General features: G+C 41.5%; 1 protein-coding gene across 1 annotated transcript in view; it reads left to right on the forward strand.

Annotated features, from left to right (window-relative positions):
* Positions 1-22665, forward strand: part of LOC115356381 (glutamate receptor ionotropic, kainate 2-like) — a 67660-nt gene that overhangs the window by 9013 nt on the left and 35982 nt on the right. The window contains exons 2-5 of the mRNA XM_030047524.1: positions 16351-16518; positions 17557-17814; positions 20789-20970; positions 22336-22389. Coding sequence (XP_029903384.1) covers positions 16351-16518; positions 17557-17814; positions 20789-20970; positions 22336-22389 — 662 coding nt within the window. The remainder of the gene's footprint in view (positions 1-16350; positions 16519-17556; positions 17815-20788; positions 20971-22335; positions 22390-22665) is intronic.

The following is a 22665-nucleotide window of genomic DNA, read 5'->3' on the forward strand; positions in this document are numbered from 1 at the left end:
ACTTGTATAGCTTTTTTCTAAATGAGTCTTACAGTTTTTTTTGTCCTGAGGGTGTTGGGAGAAAGAGAGAAAAGGAGAGGAATAAGCAGAAAGGAGAAGCCGGTGTGGTGGTGTGAGTTTTTACTAATATAATATACCATCTCCGAGCAGAGATGGTGGTTGCCTACATGGAAATGACATGCTAAGTCCACTGATAACATAGAAATGGAATTGAGAGGAACCAGAATTGCGTAGGGGATTCTATGGTTGCTAATGGGCCAACTGGTGGGCCTCTAAGATAAGATAGGATACGATCTCTCTCTCTCTCTCTCTGGGGAACCGAATAAATAGCTTTATTGACACTTCCATTGTGACAAAAACAGCATCTGGGTATTGTAAGGCTAGGCTATAATTTGTTGCATCCTGTTGCTAAATCAAAACTGCAGCCAAAAGACATTAGCTCAATCAACTAATTAAAACCAGAGAAAAAACAGCAAATTTAGCCACAGTTATGTAAGCGAATCCTAATCAGCTACATTATTGTTAAATGTGTTTTAAAAAAAAAACAAAAAAAAACGTTGTGGCAAAACCACCAGCCACCATATAAGGGCTCAACTACACCGAAAGCCAACACCAGGCCCATGAGTGGGTTCATCAATACAAATGCATGCTGCATAGCTGAGCTTTGTTCAATCCCACAGAGCTGCATTTTAAATTCTAGTGGAGATCACAAGGCGCCAAAGATGCTAAATATTTCCAGCTGAATTAGTTTTTACAGTTGTTTAAGAAACGATGTGCAAGAAATCTAGACATTTGATTAAGGCTCTAGCCATAAAATGATGTTATCTCGGGTTTGAATACCTCACTCAATAAAAGCCTGATGCCTCTTCAAATAAAATGTTGAACCAGCAGACACAGAATATGTGACACCGTTGTACAGTCTTGAAATACCGAGGCTATAGTTAAGGAGAAATGTTCAAGGGGTGAAATAAAAAAAAATATAAGGATGTTTTCAGAATTCTTTTGTTCAGTTTCTTGGAGTCCTGTGACAACATATCATGTTCCCCATGAGTTGTGCATGAACTTAGCCCAGCCTGAACCCTCAGTTTGTCACCTTCACCGAATACGTAGAACTGTTTCCTCGGCCAGGAGAACGTGGAAACACATAGACTTGCCATGAAGCAAAGGCCCATGCCGATTCTAATCAATTCCATTTCTAAAGATGAGACCCACCCGGCCCCTAACCAGCCACACACATACAAACACACACACACACACACACACACACAAAACATTATGGCAGACTGGGACAGACTTGGATTGATTTCCCATCTTAAGTAGTCTGGCCAGTGTGTTTTTAGATTGCGAGGAGGCATAATGAATCCAATAGCCTCTGCTGCCTTTTCACAGATACCAATGAGAAGTACCCACACTCAGTCATTGCTTTTTAGACATGACAAAAGACACTGCATTTTTTACCCAGTGGGCTGTGAATGAATGTGAGAAATGCTGAAATGAACACTAGACTGCAGATTCAACAGGGCTCTTGATCTTTGCGCCAATTTACAAGTCTCTTTTCACATCTATTGAGAAATCCTGCCTGATTGTGCATGTATACTCAAGCAACTGCATTATTCAGTAAATACTGTTCTTTTGCATCGGTAAGCCTCTGTTTGGTTATTTTCCTTTCTGAAGTCACTGCGCGGATGGCTTTCATGTCTCTCTCTCTCTCTGCTATTGAAATGTGGTGAGATTGTGTGTGTGTGTGTGTGTGTATTTGTGGAACAAGCAACAGAATTGACACATTCTTGCAGCAGAGTGTAACTTATTGACTTGAACCTGTAGCTATGATTATCAGGTGGCTTGTGCACAGCAGTGGCTGATGGGAGACTGATGAACCCAAACCAGAAGCTGACATTTTCCTTCCCAGGAGCTGGAGGAGAGAAGGGGAGATGCAGGTGTCTGTTCAGGTCTAATGGGCCATCCATTCAGTCGTTTAATTGAGTGTCCTTTATCTGCCTCCACTGACCTCTTTTATTCTCCAGTTCTCCCTCTCAGTCTCCCTTTCTTTTCATTTTTTTTAAGCCCCTCCCTTCGTCGACCTGCCCTCTCTTTGGCTGTCTAACAGTACAACCATCTGCCATCTGCGCCTTTTCTCCAGCATGCTCTGAGTTTAGACAACATGGTCATCATCTGTTGTTTTCTCAACACATCTGACTGTCTGTAAGGAGACAGCGTGATAGCGAGGTAGACCTTCAACATCAAATCAATATCAATCCAGGGTCCAAAACATGCGGTTTCTTGTCAATTTTCTCTCTCCCTCCTCTCTTGCTCCCCCTTTTTTTCTCATTTCCCTTTCGTCCTCCCTCGTCCTTCCTCTCTGTCATGCTGTCTTTGTCTCCTTTTGGCTCTCAGCTTGTTCCCGGTCCTTCCCCTCCACTTTGCTCTCCCTCTCACTATCATCAAACCATACCTTTCTCTCATCCCCTGGTCTCTGTGTCCTTGCAGGCATGAATACTCATTTGACATGCACATGCTGAACCTCCATTTTCCTATTGTACTTTGAGTCTGCCATTTCGAATCAAAGAATACCTTTTCTGTTTCAGATTTTTATTGAACTCCCCTATTCCTAGAATAGAGCCTTGCAGTAGGCATGACCATCATGGCTTACTTTACACTGCAGCAAGAAGAAATATAAAGTATGTCTCCCTAATATGTGGTTGCACCCTCTTTTGCATCATCCTGAATTGTCTCAAGGCTTGAAATTTGTTCTATAATCTGTTTCCTCCCTTTCGCGACTGAAATTACTTCAATTAAGGGATCGCAGTTTTCATATGGCTTCATCTGCTAAATCTACATTTTGGTAACAATCGGGCTTTGTGCACAGAGTTTATTGTAAACCACAAAGAATGGCACGCAAACAATATAATTGAAATTCTAATTGTTCAGTTGTGTTGCACAGAAAGTCTCTGGGCATTATTTCAAGGATCTTATCTTGTTATGTTTTTTTTTCCCCTTTCTTTCTTTCTTTCTTTTTTGTTAACTTCAAATTAATTATTTGCATATTAAAACCAGGAGTTACTTGATGGTACTTACTTTATTAACATTACCCAGCAGATAATAACAATCATCATTTACGCTGTTCTATTCTCTGCTGCTTCTCTGCGTGCACCTCATCAGACTCGGGAGGCACACATTCAAAATCTCATTGTTACAGATTGCTGAGTAACATAATCCATTGGGATTCTCAAACTAAGAATGTCATTACTTGTCATTACTTTTATGGATTTAGCCTCTGAAATCCTTAGACTATGACATTAAACTCACAATTTATTCCAGCTGAAAGAGTATCATTCAAGCGCTTTTACAAGTTGTGTAAGGAATTGTTAGCGCCTGTGATCTAACAATCTCACTGTCAAAATATTTCTTACTGGTCCCAAAAGTAATCAGCTGCAAGAACCTGTCAGTTTATTAGTCTCTGCTTTTTTCCCAGTAACCGTAAATAAGACTTCCATTTTCCAGTTTGTGTAATCTGATTACCAAACCACTGTTACTTGTCATCTATCACTCTGTGACCCTGACCCTCGTACAATAACCCAGCTGTGAACATTAAAGAGCCCATTCCTGAATTAATTCCTGACCTTTGGCTCTGGCTGCAGATAACGGCTACCCTTCTACAAGAAAGCAAGTCCAATTTTACAGACACTTTGTTCAAAATTACAATGGGAAGAGTGTAATGTGGAGCCGTCCTGATGAGCCAGGAGAACAGCCGGAATTGGAACGAGAGTGAAGAGGGAGATAGATTCCCATATCATTTGCTGTGATCTAATTGCGACACAAATTGAATCTTTTCTTTTTTTACTTCACATCAGTGTCAGCTGCATGTAATGTGTGTCGTAATGCTGAAGTTGTAATGTAAGCTCAATCTACTATCACCCTCAGATCAAACCGCTCCAAAAAAAAAAAGTGGTGACTAAATGCAAAAATGGTAAATGTAAATTTAAAAAGTGGCAATGTAAGACCTTCCCATATAAAAATCGAATACATTAATATAGTGTATATGTCACTGTGCCAGAGAAATGCTACCACAGGCTATGAGTTACATACACGGTCATATATGAAACAAACATATATGCCATTCTGACAGACATATGTGTCCATATATGGAAATGTGCCAAATTCAAATGCATTTCATATTTGGGTATTTAATATGGACTTGTGTGGACATCCCTTATATGTACATATATTACATGTCTGTATGGCTTTGCATGGCTAACATGGGCTGTTGATGCTGTAGTCTTTTCCTTTTCACACTTTCATTTTGGTAGCAACGCTGAAATGCAGCTTCAAATCCCACAGTATGAGTTTCAGAAATGTTCTTTTTCTCAGACTACACGATTACACTGTAGTGAAGTACTCCTCTATATTTATTTTGGCGACTGGTACTGCTTGAGGGCCAGAGACTCCAGGGACGATACAGACACCCAGTCCATTCTGACTCATTCATATTCCTCAGCTACAATGCCATGCAGAGATATGAAACGGACACAATGCCCTAATGGTTTTACTGCACTTGGGATAGTGGTAGTGAGCCACATACACACACATACACACACACATGCAGATGCATTCACATTCCTCTCTAGGCTGGAGTCATGCCTCTTGTAGCCTGCAGTGGATAATTAGCATATCTCACACGTGCTTAGGCTTGATTAAAACTCGGTTTACAGTGAGCAGTGCTGTGAGGTCGCCATCTGTCACCTGCCGAGGCCACCATGAGACGCACTCTAGTCATAAGGAGAGAGAGAGAGCCTGTGTGAGGGTGTGCAAATGTGTGTGTTAGATAGAGAAAGGGGAGAGTGGGAGTGAAAAGGAAAGCAGAAGGGAACAGAGGCAGAGAGAGAAGTGACAAGAATGGTGAGGGATGAAGCATAAGAGAGCATTCTGTTCAATAACTGGGCCTGCTCGTTCCCTATGGCCTGTATACCAGACCCCAAAGCACATATTTTCTTCTGCAGAGGAAAAAACGCCTGACAGCAGTTTTGAGGATTTTCAAGTTTTTACTCGGAGTTTGTATCCTCCTGGCTGCGGTTTTGGTGGATTTTCAAGTTTTTCCTTGAGGTTTGTAACCTCCTGACAACAATTTGGATGAATTCTTCATGTTTATGCTCAGATTTCATTACGGCCATTTATATAGAGACAGCAAGCATCATAGCCATCGGCCTTGTGAAGCTTATTCAAAAGCAACTGAATCATTTCCAAAAATGCATGGACATCAGTCTAATAAAAAAAAAAATGGTTTTCCCTTTAAACTCCTGAAATGATGTTGAGATGATGTTTTGAAGAAATAAATAAATAAAAAAGAGAGAGATATTCACTTCACAGCAGCAACATACATCATAAGTATATGACAAATCTGCATTATGATGATACACTTCAATGGTACACTTTGTTATGACAATGCGGTACTATTTCTTATACACGCATGTCACATCCATTGAATACATTTACATCCCAAGTGCTCTAATAGTGCCATAACCCAGAAAAGTCCACATTCCTATTACGAGAAATCCAAATTTGATAAAGCTGTTATTTGCCAGTATGATGTTGAGGCATGTTTACTCCAATTTACTGCATTTGTCTAGTTCTGTTTCCATAGCAATAGTCTGAATGTTGTTTTTATTCGTCCACTAAGGGACATTTTTGATCAGGTTATGAAGATACATATTAATGCAATCCTGTGAAATTCAATGGATGTGTTGTAAAACAAACTACCACCACAACAGCACCTGCATTATTCAGTGAGGTCCTCCATGTTTAAATGATATGTATTCAAGGGTTTGAAAGGTGCTTTGATTAAAACCAATTGAATTTAATTTTGGTATTGTTAAATATTTAAGCTGCCCCATATGCTTGCAAAGCAGTTTCTGAGGATTGAATCATGTGTATTTTTGAAATATTGATGATTTAAAGGTGTGTGTGTGTGTGTGTGTGTGTGTGTGACCTGAACTCCTCCAGTTTGTGTGTGCATGTATATGTTTATGTGTTTATAGCTCAGCTGTTACTGCAGGATACATATATGAACATGTTCTCTCTGTGATAGTTGTTTCTAATACTCCAAAATATCAGCACCGTTCACTCTAACTGTGTTCCTGTGTTTTTGTAAGTAGCTATTTTAATCTCAGAAGCAAGCTTTTATTTCTGCAGCACATTTGCGTGTGTTTGTGCACGTGTGTGTGTGTGTGTGTGTGTGTGTGTGTGTGTGTGATGTTGATGACTACACTTCAAAACATCATACTAGTTGACTCGAGCTTTGTTGCTATGCTTCTTTCAGTAGCTCCTCTAATCTCAAGAACAAGCCAGTAGTTCTGTGGAATTTATATGTTTTTGTGTTTGTGTGTGTATGTGTGTGTGTGCACGCATTCTTGTCGCTTATACATCTAATTTCCATTGTAGCTGGTACTTCTTTTCAGTTGCATTAGCAATTTAAGAGCAGTGGAGAGGTAGGAAGCGGCGAGGAGACACAAGTCATTTGGGACTTAAGCAACTCAAGGCCTGTGGATGCGTACTTACAGTTTGGCGCAATTAGTACCAAAAGGGGAACCCGCTTGACAAATGAGCACACAAAATGTCAGCTGGTAGTTTAGCACATCCACAACGAGTCCTTGCAAATTAGCACATATTCTGAGCAGAGAGCCTGACACATTATTATGAATAGAGAGCCTGCTAAATTTGCACATCTGTTGCCCTGTATTAATACATGTTATGTGATCGCTCATTTGCCACTGGGAGATGGGTCAATGTCGGACGCACACATTGCAGCGGGGAGCTGTGTATGTGTGCTCATTATAGGAGATTGATGGGATTGATCTTTGCAACTGTATAGCTAATTATTACCTTGAGTGTAACTGAATTTATGTGTCGGAATACCACATGCATGCAGCCCAAGTAAGAAAATTATCTCGTTATCTACTCATCGCTGTGGCAGCTGTAACATATAGGTGAAGTGTCTTTGTCCACACAGCTCAATAGCGGCCTTCTAAACAAAACAACCGAGGAGAACAGGTAGCACTTTTTACATTTCCAAAAAGAGGGAAAAAAAACAAAAAACAAAATTACTCCACACAGCTCATGGAACATGATTCAAGTCTTTCAAAGCTAAACAATGGCATTATTATCATTATAGTTATCATTAACAGCTCACACAAACAAATTTTACAAGACTAGGATTATATTAGACTAGTATTATGCTGTGTGAGCGGTAGGGAGTGATTTTGTTGCCAGTTTTTGCAGCTCTAAAATGTTTAATCCATTGTCTTCAGCTGTTTTGGAAAAGGTTGCTGCAGAGATTTGCTAGCTATCTCCTTGTATGTTGTATGAACAAACATGCTTTATTTGTGTTTTAGCTGGCACAGTGGTGAGTAAATCATTCCAAAAAAAAAAACAAACAAACAAAAAAACAGTTTTTTTTTTGGGTGAACTGTTCCTTTAAATTGTCAAATCAGGCACATTTTCCCTGGACTCAGTTGTCTTTTACCTGACAGGCTTGTTTAGGCTCAATCTGTATGTGTGGGTGCGTGGATGTTTGTGTGTGTGTTTGTGTGTGTGTGTGTGTGTGTGTGTGTGTGTGTGTGTACACGCATGTGTTTGTACAAGTGTGTGTGAATCAGCCTGAGGCTTAACATCCAGCGCTGGCAGGTGACACTCCAGTCCACTGTCAAGAGGCTTTAGAGTGACAGGAATTTAGAGCGATTCTATTCTGAGGAAACCACAAACAAGTCTGGTCAAATAAGTAGCTGCTTCACAGCTGTTCACATAACAAGCCGCTTTCACACATTTTCACTCACATAAATAACTCCTTATCTAACGCTAACATACAGAGTGATTGATTGAATTTATTGATTGATTGTCTAATGGATGCATGCATTGATTGGCCTTATATTGTTGTTATTTGGCTTCTGTTTTGAATTGATTGCATTGGATTGTGGATCCCTTGATCCCCAACGACTACTACAAAAAATTCCCTTAAGCAATCTCTGTTCTATTCTATAATATGCTACTCTATCCCATTTTATTTGAAGATACCTTTATTGTCCCACAAGGGAAATTTGTTTCACTCATTTCAGCTCATGAACATAGAGACAGGGCAGAGCAAGGCAATGAATTCATAACACAACAATAAAAACAAAAGTTCTGATGAAAGTTATTTCAGCTTTTTGTTGTGTGTGCGTGTGTGTGTGTGTGTGTCAATAAATCTAGTTCTCTTGGTGAGACGGGGCCAAAGAACAGACAGAGGCGGAGGGGATGACACTGCCTCTATATTACGAGATCAAATCAGCATGCACATCCTTAATTTTCCACAAATGTTATTTATGATGGCTCGTTGTTGTGTTGTTATTATACCACTGGCTATCATACCATTGGCTTCTATTCTGCTCTGTTCTGTCTTATTCTATTCTGCATCATCAAAACGATATCCTTATCTTTATCGTGAATTTTTCACAAACCTTATTTATGAGGTCTGTTTTTGGGTTATCATGCCACGGGCTCTATTCTAGTCTATTCTCTTCAATTCCTCATCATCAAGTAGCCATCCTTATCTTTCAAGAGGATTTTGCACAAACTATTTATGATGGCTCGCTTTTGTGTTATCATACCACTGGCTGCATGCTATTCTATTCTATTCTATTCTATTCTATTCTATTCTATTCTATTCTATTCTACTCTACATCGTCAAATCACAACCTGTATTTTTAAAGGGAATGTTGTACAAACTTTATTTATGAATTCATGATGGCTTGTGTGTTTTCATATCTCTGGCTGCCATTGTGGTCAGCTGAGGTGTCCGATGCCTGGGTCAGGTGTTTGGGGGTTTTCGGGCAGAGTGAGGGTTGGCCCATGCTCAGTGCAGGAAGGTCAGATCACCACAAGGGGAGCCTCAGATTAATGACCAGGGGCGACGCCTCTCTGCAGGCTGTCATGCATCATGCCCCATTCACCGCCAAACATGTCAGGGAGCGCTCCCATCGGGAATTTCGGGGATATTTATGGAGCATTTCCATCACCGCTGGCTCGTTCTTCACTTCCAGTGGCTCTGTGCGCCAATTCCCTCCAGTTCAAGGAGAGGGTCGGGGAGAAAAACAACAGGAAAGGGGGGGTTTGTGTGCACTGGGTGGTGGTCTTGCAGCATAACAGGGTGGCAGCGTGTGTGTACCTGGGGCCACCTGGTCTAGTGGTGCAACAGGGTTGCTCGGCTGGCTGTTGCCATGGCACCCACCCCACAGCCCATCACCATCCTGCAGCTACTGTTGGTCATTAGTCACAGAGACAGGCCGTCCGCACTATCACAATGCCCTCCATCCACCAATCAGCTGCTCAGGTTCTGAAACTGCCGATGCCTCTCAGCCATAGCATAGATGCATGAGTCGCCATGGCAACATATCTGACTCCCATCTCTCTTGCTACAAGTACATACTTGAGTGGATAGAGCTAATTGTATTTTTGTTCATAGTCCAGTAATTAACCCTTCACAAGATTTCTCTTAGAAGTAGAGAGATATTCCCCCGGTGGTGCACATACTGAATGAAAAGTTACTACTATTACCACTTGACTTTTAATCGATATTCAGTGCCATGGCAGCATGAAATGCAACTCAATGAAACAGATTAATATTTTTCTCATCTAAACTGGAACTTCAAGCTAGATGATGTGCTCCGTTTTATTTGAAATGTAGCTCCTTTGAGTGATTTCTCTGAACTAATGCACATTTCATAGTGACTTCATCTCTATAGGAGATTAAGTCGCCGACCAAGTTACTGTATAACATTCAATTCAATAAGCAAATGATCAATGGTGAATAAACACTAAAATGGAGTGAATTTTGCATAGAGGGACCACCCTCCCACGCTGCACTTTCCATTTTCACTTTCTGCTCAATCACACAGACGCACATGTGCATGTGTATGCACGCGCACACACACAGACACACACACACACACACACACTTATAGACACTCAGATCAGCAGGCCTGTTTTCTCCTCATAGTGATTATCCAGCCCATAACTCACTCACAGCTTTCATTTCCTCCATAATTCACACTGGCCCCTGTGATGGGGGCTCCATAATTTACACACACTGATTATTTCAGCTGTTACTCATGCACCTGCAATCAGTCAGACCACAGGACCATGTTGTGATAGGAGGGTGGATAGATGGATGGTAGAAGAAAAGGCCCTCGACTTTTAGACAAATTTACATTATGTGATTTCAGAACCTACTGAAGTGATAGTTTGGGTTCTTACCCATATAGCGGCATTTTCTACTCCATACAAATATAAATCCTCCAGGTTTCCCCTGTCAACTCCTTCCTGGCGGTGAGAATGAGCACTTCACTGTTTGTGTTGTTCTCCATAATGAATGAAGTGGATCTGGCCGGGCAAAAAACACAATTTTGAGTGTTGACGCAAAGCTGAAACGATGTTCTGAAGGAGGCACAACAACACACATTTGTTTGGGATTCATTACTGAGGCTCTTTTCCAGGTATCTTGCTTGCTAGCTGCGGAACTACTTTGTTTCTGTATCACTTTGTAACGGCTTCACCTACCAGGTCTGTAACCAAACGTACAGTGCTGAGGAGAGCTATGGAGTCTCAAGACATAAGCCAACACCAACTTGCACAAATCAGCCATGTTGCTGTTTTCAGCCCTTTAAATCACTTCTCCAAAGGCTGGGCTCAAGCTCCTCCCACTGCCTCCTTTAATGTTACTGTTTTTAAAAGGCTTGTTTCCCCTGGCATTCTTGAAAATTCACAATGACAGAAGTAATGAAGCAAGCGAGCACGACAACCGAGGTAAGTTGGGGCATTTAAGTTGAAAAGGCCACGTTCTGAATCAGAAAGAGAAGATGATAAGAAATGTAACAAAATTCGGCTCGTGCGCTTACGTAGTATCCTGCAGCTCTCCTCTGAGTTCAAACCTGCTTCTTTTCACATTCGTTTTCCATCACTCACCTGTGGGTTTACACTCATCCCGGGCTTGGAGAAAGTGTTTTCACAGTTATTTTGAACACAGGTTTATAGGACATATGTGTTTTAAAAAAAATAAATAAAATAATAATAATAATAATAATAATTCCATGTATAATATCAAAAACAGCATATTATAGTGGTAAAAAGCTTGTCCTTGAATATTTTCACTTCTTCGGATCAGTTTGCAGATTTCACTGTCAGGCCAAATTGCTCTTGACATTTTAGCTATTTTATTTAGCCAGCTCATTCTGTTATCCCAGCAGAATAATATTAGTTTATTTGTTGATGTTACATCAGCTGTTGCGAGCTGCTCCTCCGAGTGCTGCCAGCATGGGGTGATGCCAGCCCTGTTGTTTTCACGCTACGTTTCTCACCTTGGGAAAATTGCCTCTCCCTAAGGTGAAAAATTTCAGTCCTTGTCCCAAGCGGGGTTGAATTCGCCTTTGGGTGACAGTTTCCGCCCGAGGTTGAAAATAAATGTGAATCTGCTTGTGCCCTCAGCCCGGGGTTCACCAGGTTTAAAAAGGGCGACAGAGCCTGTAGTGGTCACACAAAACCACTTTCATGATTAAGCCTCAACATGTGAGGAGTTCATTTCTAAATTGCTTAATGTCCAGGGGAGACATCTCGACCGGATGTCCATCACCCGGCACCTGCAATACCGAGGATCCAGCTTGTCAAAATGCAAACTGAATTCATCGGTCTTCTGCTACGATCTAAAATAAATCCTCTTTTTAGAATAAGATATTTAAATGCTTTATGTCTAAAATATAAAACTCTGACCCTCGGTGGACTTTGAGTTTTCAAAGCCAATTCAGTTCTTTGGTATCCTACAAGGTGTATGATTTCCTTGCAGCCTGTACATCTAAGCCACGCAATGTGCTGAGGAACTCTTATGAGCATATGCTTATCCCCTCATGCTCATTTTCAGACTCATTGAGCAGGGCAACATCGCTCAGTCTGCTCCCTCAGGGCAGCGGTGCTATCTATTAGGTCAACCCGACATCATTTCTATCATCTTTTATGGCGATTCTGGGCTGTCTGTTCTTTTGAAGATTAATGTGCCATTTGGGTGATGTGAACCGCCATGCGTGGCAACATGTTTTAATCACATTACGGTAGAGCGGGAAGACCAACCCCTCAAAGCCTCATTACAACAGGTCACTGATGGAACGGTGGACCGAGCCACCAACCGTGTGGTAGCACCTTTGAGTTTGAGCGTGTTTCCCATCATGTGGTGCACACTCCCTCTCACTCCTATAGAGTGTTTCCGGAGGTCAACCAATGAACATATAAAAAAGAAAGGGACACTTCATTATTCCCCATTATTCCCCAAATTATTCCCCAAATTTCCCCTTGGGGATTAATAAAGTAATCTATCTATCTATCTATTCAGTAGCACAGGAACCCAAATTGGTCCAGAGTGTGGAAAAATTCAGTTGGTATTGTTTTAAATGGGTTTCCAACCACTCTGTGTGTGCATTATATAACAGGTCAGTGCCCCAGCGAGGTGTTGGAATTATCTATTGCTAACTAGCTCATATTTGATATATCAGATTGTACAATTTTAAACTCGCTTGTAGCTACGTTAGTTCAGTTAATGGCTTCAAGCTTTATGCAGCTACTGGACAAACTCCTGTTGTTTTGAGACCAGTACCGAGGACAATTAATGCACACACTGGAGAAAAAAAAAACAAAAAAAACAGTGTGCATTGTTATTTTTTGTTATGTCTTTGGTACCTCCACGTCTAAGCTCCCCTGCATGACATCAATTAGCTAAACATGGTGTTGAGATGAATGAGGCGAAATTAAAGATGGTCACAGTCGCGTTTCTGTTTGTCCTTGTTGTATCTTTTGGCCGATTCGCGTGAAACTTTAATCAATTATTCCTTGGCTCAGGACGTCATCACCATGGCCAGATCCCACCTTCCACCCACTGCAGCAGCTACTCCACCTGCATTCAGCTAACTACCTAGATACTTGAGATACAGCTACAGACCAAGACGTTAACATGATTGATGTAATGACCTGTAAGTCAGCTGATGTACATATCAGCTTCTAATTTTGTGATTGAAATGATAACAGGTGTAGTTTAGACTGAGGAGAAAAATTCTCTTAGGCTTATGTTAACCACAGACCTTATTTTCTGTGTAAATCAAAAACCAAATGGGGGAAAAGCCCTTTGAGACGAATTTGTAATTTGTGATCCTGGGCTATATAAATAAATAAAACTGAAATTGAATTGAATTGAAAAAAAAAAAAACACCTTGGAATTCTAGCCAGGGAAATGATTTCTGCATCTAAAATCACATATGAGAGACTACACACTCCTATATGTGTACTATCGTTCAACATACATTTGTGTGTGAATAAACGTTATGTAGCTTTTCAGACATCATGACCATCATCATTACCCGCCTCACTCCGTGTATACCCCCTTGCCATTTGAAGACGCGTAACCATGGAAACCTGTGCCAACCTCCACCGGCGTCTGAGCGAACTGACAGCAAGAAAAAAAAAAAAAAACATGATGTACCTCTCAAGTGTTTGGCCTTCGCTCCCTTTCTGTGGGAGTCCTGAGGGTGTCAGAAAAGGTGACCTGCAGGTGAACTCGTCTCCTGTTACGCTTTTACTGGAAAATGTAATTAACTCGTCTAAAGGTCACTGCCATATACAGCGGCCAGAATATGGTGTTCAATATCTGGCATGTAGCTTGAGTGTGATTTTGTGATACTTCTGCCAGCGTTGCATACTGTAAAATTTCACTGTAAACAGTAGGCAACTCACACATTATTGGATTCATGTTAAGGTTTCAGACATAATAAAAGAAATCTCACATGCTATTTTAGTGCACTAATTAAATATTGTGCTGGTATGGAGTTCTGGATGCAGTCCATGTCTCAAAAAATGCAAACTCGCTTTTGAGTTTAGAGTTACAAATTATAGCACTATTGTCTACTGTGCTGCAAAGAAGAAGTAGCACAAAACAAAGAATGAAAACGAAGCACATTATGGTGCCATGGCGACAGTGATAAAGCTCACTTCCCTTGGCTGGTGACATCTTCTTTGGCCTCCTGCACCCTCTCCCTCCTCTGCCACTCCCTGCCACAGCCAGACACTATTTATAGCTGATATGTCTATTATTGTACAGCTCTCTCTCTTTTGCTCTCTCTCTCTTTCTCCACTCTTTCTCAGTGCTGCTTCACTCTCTTGTCTTTTTCTCTCTCCGTCTCACTTTTCCCCGCTCTCTGTAATTGAATCAATAAACAGGCTTTAAACCTTTTTTTTTTTTTTTTTTTTCGGTTTGGATTTCGTCAAACTGACTCGATCCTTGGAGATGATGGGAGATGTGGATGGACTCCCGAACTCAGCCCGTGTCTCCGAGTGCGCCTCTCAGAGCTGCTCTCAGCCCTCTTTCATCTTCTTTTCCCTCCTCATCCATTCTCTTTTAAGTTTGATTTCTAGCTTTCTCAGGATTTAGCCCATCCTCAGAGGTGTACAGTTTTTTGGAATGCAAGTTTGCTTTTCTGTCTTTTTTATTTATTTATTTATTTATTTTTTGGATTTGTTTATTTTTGAGTTGAAAGCATCTGCTTGACTGTACGGCTGTTTCAACTGTCTGACAAAGAAATATTACTTGTGAACATACATCACACTACATACTAAATCATTTTACTGCCGCTACAATATTGCTTTATCTCATTGGAATGCTTGATGTGCAAATGTAGTCTTTTATCCCTCTCTTTGACCTGACATTAACGTGCATTGTGGTTGACTGGATTGCATTTGGATAGAGGAAAAAACATGGGGGAAAAATATAGCATTAACGCGGCAAATTCTCCTTAGACATATCAATAAATCAGATTCTAAAGAACCTCTGGAGGCACTCGAGAGAAACATTTGACCATGCTGACAAGAGGAAATAAATGCACTGTGTCTCCAGTCTACCTTTGAGTAGATGTACAAGAAAGGAAATACATTTTTGCTCAGGGATCCAACCAGGAAGCGCTTACAAATTAAACACGGAACAGGCAGCTTGGATAATAACTTGCTTTTCAAAAATGGATTGTCATGCGTTGACACTTGTGGATGGGGAACAAGCGAGATGAGATGTTTGCTGTCAGTTTTTGAGGTGTAAATATTATAGGAGGACGTGATGAGCATCGCAATCTGCCTTTTGGAAGCGGGAGGAAAGAGGAATCATATTTCATTGACATGTGTTTTTATGTCACAAGTCAACAGAACCGGGCTAAATTATATCTAAACATTACCTTTCTTCCTTCATTTAAGATTCTGAGCAGCATAGACGGAGCATCTGGAGCCTTAATCATTTTTGTTCAGTGCTAAATAATTAACAAGTCAGGTGGGGGTTGTTTTAAGCTGACAACACCTCAGACTGCAGTGGTAACTACATTGTCTGGCTTGCGCAGTGTGGCAGCAAAACAGCACGGATTATTTACTTTCTCGGTGAAGCATTTATTTTGCAACTTTGTCAATTAATGAGCATCACGAGGTGTGATCTTCATAACTGAAAGGTAACAAGATCTCGCAGGCAGGCACAGCATGTTACTCACGAATGCCCCTCCATTAGACTGCAAACAAATAAACAAATAAATGTAGCTGGAAGATGACGCTGAGCTAAAAGGGAGGAATTTGGGCTTTGGAGAGCGTTTGCTTTTGATTAGTCTGATGAATATTTTCCCTGAGAATTGGTGTTTTGTTCATGGTGAATTTAATCTCATCTTATTTTCTAGCTTGATTGGTCTCTCTCAAGCACTCTTTTGCCCTCTGCTTACCACTTCCCGCATATTTCTCTGTTTAATTTTTTCCCTCTTTCTCCTCCTCCCTTCCCTTCCTCACCTCACTGTCTTTTTTACAATCTTTTCTATATTGTTTTTTTCCCCCCTTGCCCTCCTCTCATTTGAACATCACTGAAATCAATAGGACAAAATGGAGGCGTGAACCTTTCTGTCAAGGCTGAGCGAGGGAGTTAAAGGAGGGCAGCCACCCCTGAACTCACCTTACTACCCAACTAATTGCCTTTAATTACACAGATGACTACCGCAGAATGCAAATCAGCCAGGTTCCACACACCTAATCCGCATTGTAAATCTATTTCATGTCAGCGTTTGACCCAGCTGGATAAAGTGGCAGAAGAGAGTACAAATGTTAGGGTGTTTGAAAAGATAGCAGCATGTGGACTGTAATTACCTGCACCATATCGATCATCCAGCCCCCTACATGAGTGTCACCTGTGTTGAGGAACCTGTTGCAATTACAGGAGGAAGACGTGGCTATTAAAAAGTCTGTTCTTTTCTGTATTTTTTTCTTCTTTACCCTCAGGGGGAATATTTGAATCCATTGAGAGCGGCCCCTCCGGAGCAGAGGAACTAGCCTTTAAATTTGCCTTGAACACAATCAACAGGAACCGCACCCTGCTCCCCAACACCACACTCACCTATGACATCCAGAGAATAAACATCTTCGACAGCTTTGAGGCCTCCAGGAAAGGTGAGTCAGGAGGGACGGAGGGGGAGTTCAGTCACGCTTCAGCCTTCATGTTAGGTCTCGCTGAGGCTGATTTTAGCCTTCTCCACACCTGGGTCAGATAGCATTTGCCTCTCAGGTAAAAACTGTTTAGTTACAAATTAATGATAGAGGAAAGGGAATGAAGAAAATAATGTTTTTTGTCATTGGCATGTATTTTTGAGCTTTTAAAATTGGATTTTAACGGCTTTCATGGGCAAAATGGTCCCACAGTTTATTGAAAATATGAATGATTCTAAAAATTGCAGTCCAAGAAAGAGAGATAAACTCAGCTGAAAGGGGTTTCTGCAAACACAGTCATTTGAACTGAAAACTCCCAGAATTTTTGGACAATAATGCCAAAGTAGCTCCAAGTCAATTTATTATACTTTTCTCAGATTAACACTACCTGAACACTGACACTGTCTGCACTGCCCAGTCCTCCATGAAGTCTACCAGTTAACACAATGGGAATTTTGCATTTTGGCCACACCATACCAGTAGCTGTGATCATTATAGAGTATCTGTTGTTTTTGTTACTCATCGTTGGTTTAAAGATGACGTAGTGTTGGATGATGGGTGTTTCAGACTGTAGAAATTCAAATAAAATTGTGATTCAGTACAGAGGTTTCCAAAGTGTGGTCCAGGGACCCCTCAGAAATCCTTGAGAGGCGTCCAGGTGGTCCTTAGCAACATGTGAATAGCTTTATTTCAGTACAATTTAATTCACGAGAAACTGTTATTATTATCACGTAATACATGATAAAAATGTATGAGCGATTATTTTTAATTTCACCACTTTGAATCTAGTTGTCAGTGTTCTTTACATCTAAAAAAAAAAAAAAAATTAATTTACAAACCAGAATATCTTAGCATACCAGGATCCCTATAGAGAAAATCACTGTAAATGGCTTAATGAAAGACGGCTTGGGTGTCCAGAAAATGAAAAAAATTTCAACATCCTGATTTAGTGGCATTAAAAATGCATTTTGCCCGCTGACCACATTTCTCTCTCGCTATCAGCATGTGACCAGCTCTCTCTGGGGGTTGCGGCCATCTTCGGCCCCTCGCACAGCTCGTCGGCCAACGCGGTCCAGTCCATCTGCAATGCCCTGGGCGTTCCCCACATCCAGACCAAGTGGAAACATCAGGTGTCAGACAACAGGGACTCATACTACGTCAGCCTGTACCCCGACTTCTCCTCCCTCAGCAGAGCCATCCTCGACCTGGTGCACTTCTTCAAGTGGAGGACGGTCACGGTGGTCTATGACGACAGCACAGGTACAGGTACAGTTGGTGTCGGCCTTCATCTTACAGCGCAGTTGGTGGTGAGCATGAAGATGATGATGATGTTTCGGTGTGTTGAGTGACATCTTAAAATGTGCAGAAAGATAAGCGGTACCTATAAACTACAAAAAAAAAAAAAAGCAGTGGCGTGTTCAGCGAGTGCTTTGCGACCTGTCAACTTAATTCAAAAATCAATAGCTTAGTGTTCTGCATCAGTCCTCCAGGTGCTGCCCATGTCAGTCTTCCAGGAGCCTGACCAACAACAGACCAAGAGAGAGCTGCATTACCCAGTATGACCCAGTGTCTCTTCAGATTAATGCCATGCAGAATTATTGTATGTGGGGGCTGACAACAGCCATTAATAACAGACAGAGGCACTTGATCTCTGAGGGTGGCTATCAAATGTGTCTGTGTGCCGTTTTGGTTTATCCTGCTCCTTGCGGTGAGGCTCATGATATGAATTTTCAAAAGGCAAGTGATATTCTAGCCGGAATGCTGATATTTTCACAAGGTAAAGTGAAATTGCTCAAGAGAAAAGAGAACAATATTCAAACGCTCATCTACCATTTATGAGCTATTTGGCATGATGTGGTTGACAGCTTAATGTGACTAAATTAGACAGAGTGGAAGGTGCGGGTTTAAACAGTAGACAAGCTGCATAATGACTTCGCTCCCTAAATTAATTTTGTCTTTTAGGTGACATCTTAAATTGTGGCTTTGACTTGTGATCTGAACCCTCTTCGCGTGTTCTTTTTATCAACTGGCAGACGTTTGTATCCGAGTTTGCTTTGGTTTTTTTCCTGTTTTTGGTATTGTTTTTGAGTTCCCTTCCTGTGTTCCTGCAAGCCAAACCTGTGTTTCCCCTACACACCTGCCCTGCATCGTCTTGCTACCTGTTCATTTGCCCTCTCCCACACTCTCAGCTCCTTGCCTGTTCCGTTGTCCACCCACCTATTCTTTGTTCCCTGATTAGTTCAGTTTTTGTTTAAGTTCAGCTTTCTGTGTTGTCTTTTGCCAATTCATTGTGGTCTGTGGTTTTGATTCCTGCTCTCAGCCTGTTGTTTGTTCCTGTTTCCTTGTGATTACCAGTTCTCCTGCCGATCTGTTCTTCAGCAAAGACTTCAAAATCTCAGCTTTGCCTCCCTGGGTTGCATTTGGGTCCACTTGCCTGCCCTCCCTGTGGCAGTTTGAGGCTTGGAAAATAAGCATTATTTTTGTTGTTTTGGTTGCTCTGAAAATTGCAATTCTCCATTGACATGCCTGTTGCAAACATTTTATAGGACGGCAAAACGGCCTGCAAATTGCCTGTGACCGCGCGTTAACCTTGGCTGAGATTGCAGTGTCTCATCCTGCTCTTTGCTTTATTCTGACTCATTTCCTTGACCGCTGTTCACTTCTCACCTTCTGGCTCAGCACCTTAATGCTCCGATTCCCCGGCAACTGTCCTGATGAGTTGCCAGAGGTTCTCTTAAAATGTGACCTCTGTCAGATAAGGGCAGCTGGGGCCATCTCTAGGGAGCGTTCCTGCAGTAACACACCTGAAGCCCAGTGACAGTCAGTGTGAGGAGAGGCTGTGTATCCCCCCCACCACCACCTCCAACTCAACCCCTTCATCTCTCCATCACCACCACCACCCCTCCCACCCGTTCCCTGACTGTAATCACACAGCTTCATGCTCCAGGGCCCTGCGTTGCTGATTGGAGCCTATCTGACGGCTGGCAGGAAAAACTATCGGAGGGGATAAAATATTCACACACAGCCGTTAGAGGATCCAGGGGGAAAGTCTGAAGGCATTAGCCAGAGCCCACAAACATCTACGCTGACAGTGTTTCCCAAACGCTGAACTCCCTTGACAGATTTTTTTTTTCTTTTTCTTTTTTCTTTTTTTTTTTTTTTCTTAACACTTCCCAGAGTGTCAGTGTGAACAAAATCGGGGAGAGGGAGACGTGCCCTGGAGTAGGGATCTGTTGGGATTACCTGAGGGCTGAGGGCAGCACGGGGAGATTCAGAATACCTCCATACAATGCCACTTTCCACAATAAGACCTGCACGTTCGTATTTCACACCAATCTTTCTAGAGGCCTCAGGGAGACCCAGCCCCACTCACAGTAAGACCATTAAACTGCTCACACAGCACTTCATTTCAAAATAACAAAAAAGGCTGAGCCATCTTAAAGTGGTTCGACAAAAAAAAAAAAAAGAAGAAGAAATCCTATCTCCCTCTAGTTCTCTCTCAACCTACCCTCGCTCCATCCATTTTTATACCCATGACAAGTAATCATCTCTGCCATCAATCCAGCCTCTTTCATCCCTGGACTCTGAAGTTCTCCACTGAGGGAGAAACTCATTGTAATCTCATCACAGTATCTCCCGGAGAGCTTTCTACCTGGGCGTGTGGTCGCGAAATGAAAGGTGAAGATTGTAGCTCAATATGCGACGGCGGCGGCGGGCTCCCCAGGGGGAAGTACGAGCCAGGCAAACAGAGCCTTTCTCATCAGAGCAGATCTGAAGTGTGTGTGAGAGAGACAGGAGAGACGGGATTGACCTCGGCTTTCCATCACGATAAAATTGAACCTATTCCACGCTACTGTATGCTATAGTGGAGACAAGAGTGAATCAACATTTGGGAGTCATCTGTGGGATGGGAAGTTTCTGTAGGAGGGTGCTGAGGCTCTTTCTTTTTTGTGCTTTTGGTATAAAAGAATGCAATGTGTTGGGTTGGTGTTAAATTCTGTTGATAGGTCTGTAGCACTCTATGTTTGCTTGCCAAGAATGAGTAGGAGGATCAATAGACTATGGATTAGGAAGCCATGCATATGGGTCTTTTTCTGCTGAGAAAACCTGAATCTCCTTGCTTTTATGGCCTCTTCAGAATCGCAGATGTTTCAAAATGGTGGCAGATGAAACACCCCTATATTGCCGCATCTTTCCAATTCCTTTTACTGGTATGCATCATTTTTGTCTGCAGGTCTCATTCGACTGCAGGAGCTGATCAAGGCCCCGTCACGATACAACATTCGTTTGAAGATCCGACAGCTGCCCGCAGAGACCAAGGACGCCAAGCCACTTCTGAAAGAGATGAAGAAGGCGAAAGAATTCCATGTAATCTTTGATTGCGGACATGAGATGGCCGCCTGGATACTAAAACAGGTTCGAAACCCTCCTGACTTTCTTATGAGCCTCAACAGCGTATTCGTTTCCTTTGCAAGTGCCAAAGTTGGAGGACAGCTCACTTTAAAAATTGAGCTATTCAGCAAAAAGACACTCCAGATGATACTGATGGAGCATTCATTGCATTTTTTTTTTTTTTTTTGTCAGCTGGGTGGATCTCACAGTACTAAAGCAGTAGTTTAAAAGTATTTGTATTTGAAAAGAAATCCTCAGCTTCTGAACTGAACAGTCCCAGAATTTCTGTAACCTCACCTTTTAGAAACATAGACTCAGTATTTAGCACACGTACTATGTATATATACAAAAGCAATAAGCTCATTACTTTCCCTTTATTACCCCCTCTTTAAGTACCAAACCATCTGATTCAGATACCTAATTTCTACCGGCTTTTATCTCTTTATAGAATATTAGATCTCCATTACTGGCCCATCATAATGGATGCTCTCCATTGCACAATAAAGGTTTTTTAATTAGAAAGTCTAATTCTGCTCACAGGCATGTTAAATTCATTTAACAGGGGCACATTATTTATGAGAACTATGGGGGATCCTATTGAGTTTCAACTCCTCTCACAAGTGTATTGCACCTTTTGAATGCGCTATGCATCTTTGGCCATGGAAAATAACAAGAATGATTACCGATGATCAAGACCTGATGGAATAAGACCTTGTATATGTCAGTATTTCTGGGCGCTCATTACTGTGCCGTTCCTGAAGACTACTGTCAAAACTTGAGCGTTTAACTTAGCTTTGTGATATCACCGCCTGCTCCTTCCCATTTTGTCTGTCTGTTGTAAATGTTGGTTTGGGAATTGACTGTGACCATACAGTTTTTTCCTGAGTGCAAGGACACCTAGTAGTGTGCTCACAGAAAATAACAATGGTATTTGGGAATCTTTTTTTTTTTTTTTTCCTGTTTGCTTTTTGTGCCTATTCACATACAGAGGGAGCTGTGAAATAAAATCCAGACACACAACAACACATTTGGTGTGGGTAAAATACCTATTTAAAGAAAAGCAGGCCCCTGCTTCTCACTTGAGCCCTTGTAAGAATTTGTTCTATCGCTTTTATTCTTGGATATGTTGCATTATAGTGTCGAGTTTTCATGTAAAACCTGTTTTTTTTTTTTTTTTTTTTTTATCTGCTGCCTTTGTGTGACCAGGAAAGAGATATCAATCTCAGTGTGAATACTCAACTTAAGCAAGGGACAAAGAAATAGAGTGAATAAAAATAAGCTTGTTAAGTTCTTTATTCCTGCTGTTTTTTTTTTATTATTATTATTATTTTGTGCCTGTGTTTTTTGATTCATCATCTGTCTGTCGCTGCTGCTCTTTTCTCTCTCTAGGCTCTGGCCATGGGTATGATGACAGAATACTACCATTATATTTTCACCACCCTGGTGAGTACCCTGGCACTTGCATGGCATGTTGGCTTATAATGCAATATTTGATTACAGACTGTGCTTTGTGTTACATTATTTGTACAGCATTATTCAGTGGGTTGATAGCATGTGCAGTTTGAGTAGATTTTATATGCCAGACAATCATAATTCACATTGCTTAAGCCTTTTCCAGGGCAAAATTCCTTTCCTCCCATCTGTCAAAGTGTCTTGGTACTGGTGTTCTTTAAAAATGTCTACTCTGAAAATAAATTTGGGTAAGTCTTATCCAGTGGC

Source organism: Myripristis murdjan, chromosome 24, assembly GCF_902150065.1.
Source record: "Myripristis murdjan chromosome 24, fMyrMur1.1, whole genome shotgun sequence".
In the NCBI taxonomy this organism is placed as follows: Eukaryota; Metazoa; Chordata; class Actinopteri; order Holocentriformes; family Holocentridae; genus Myripristis; species Myripristis murdjan.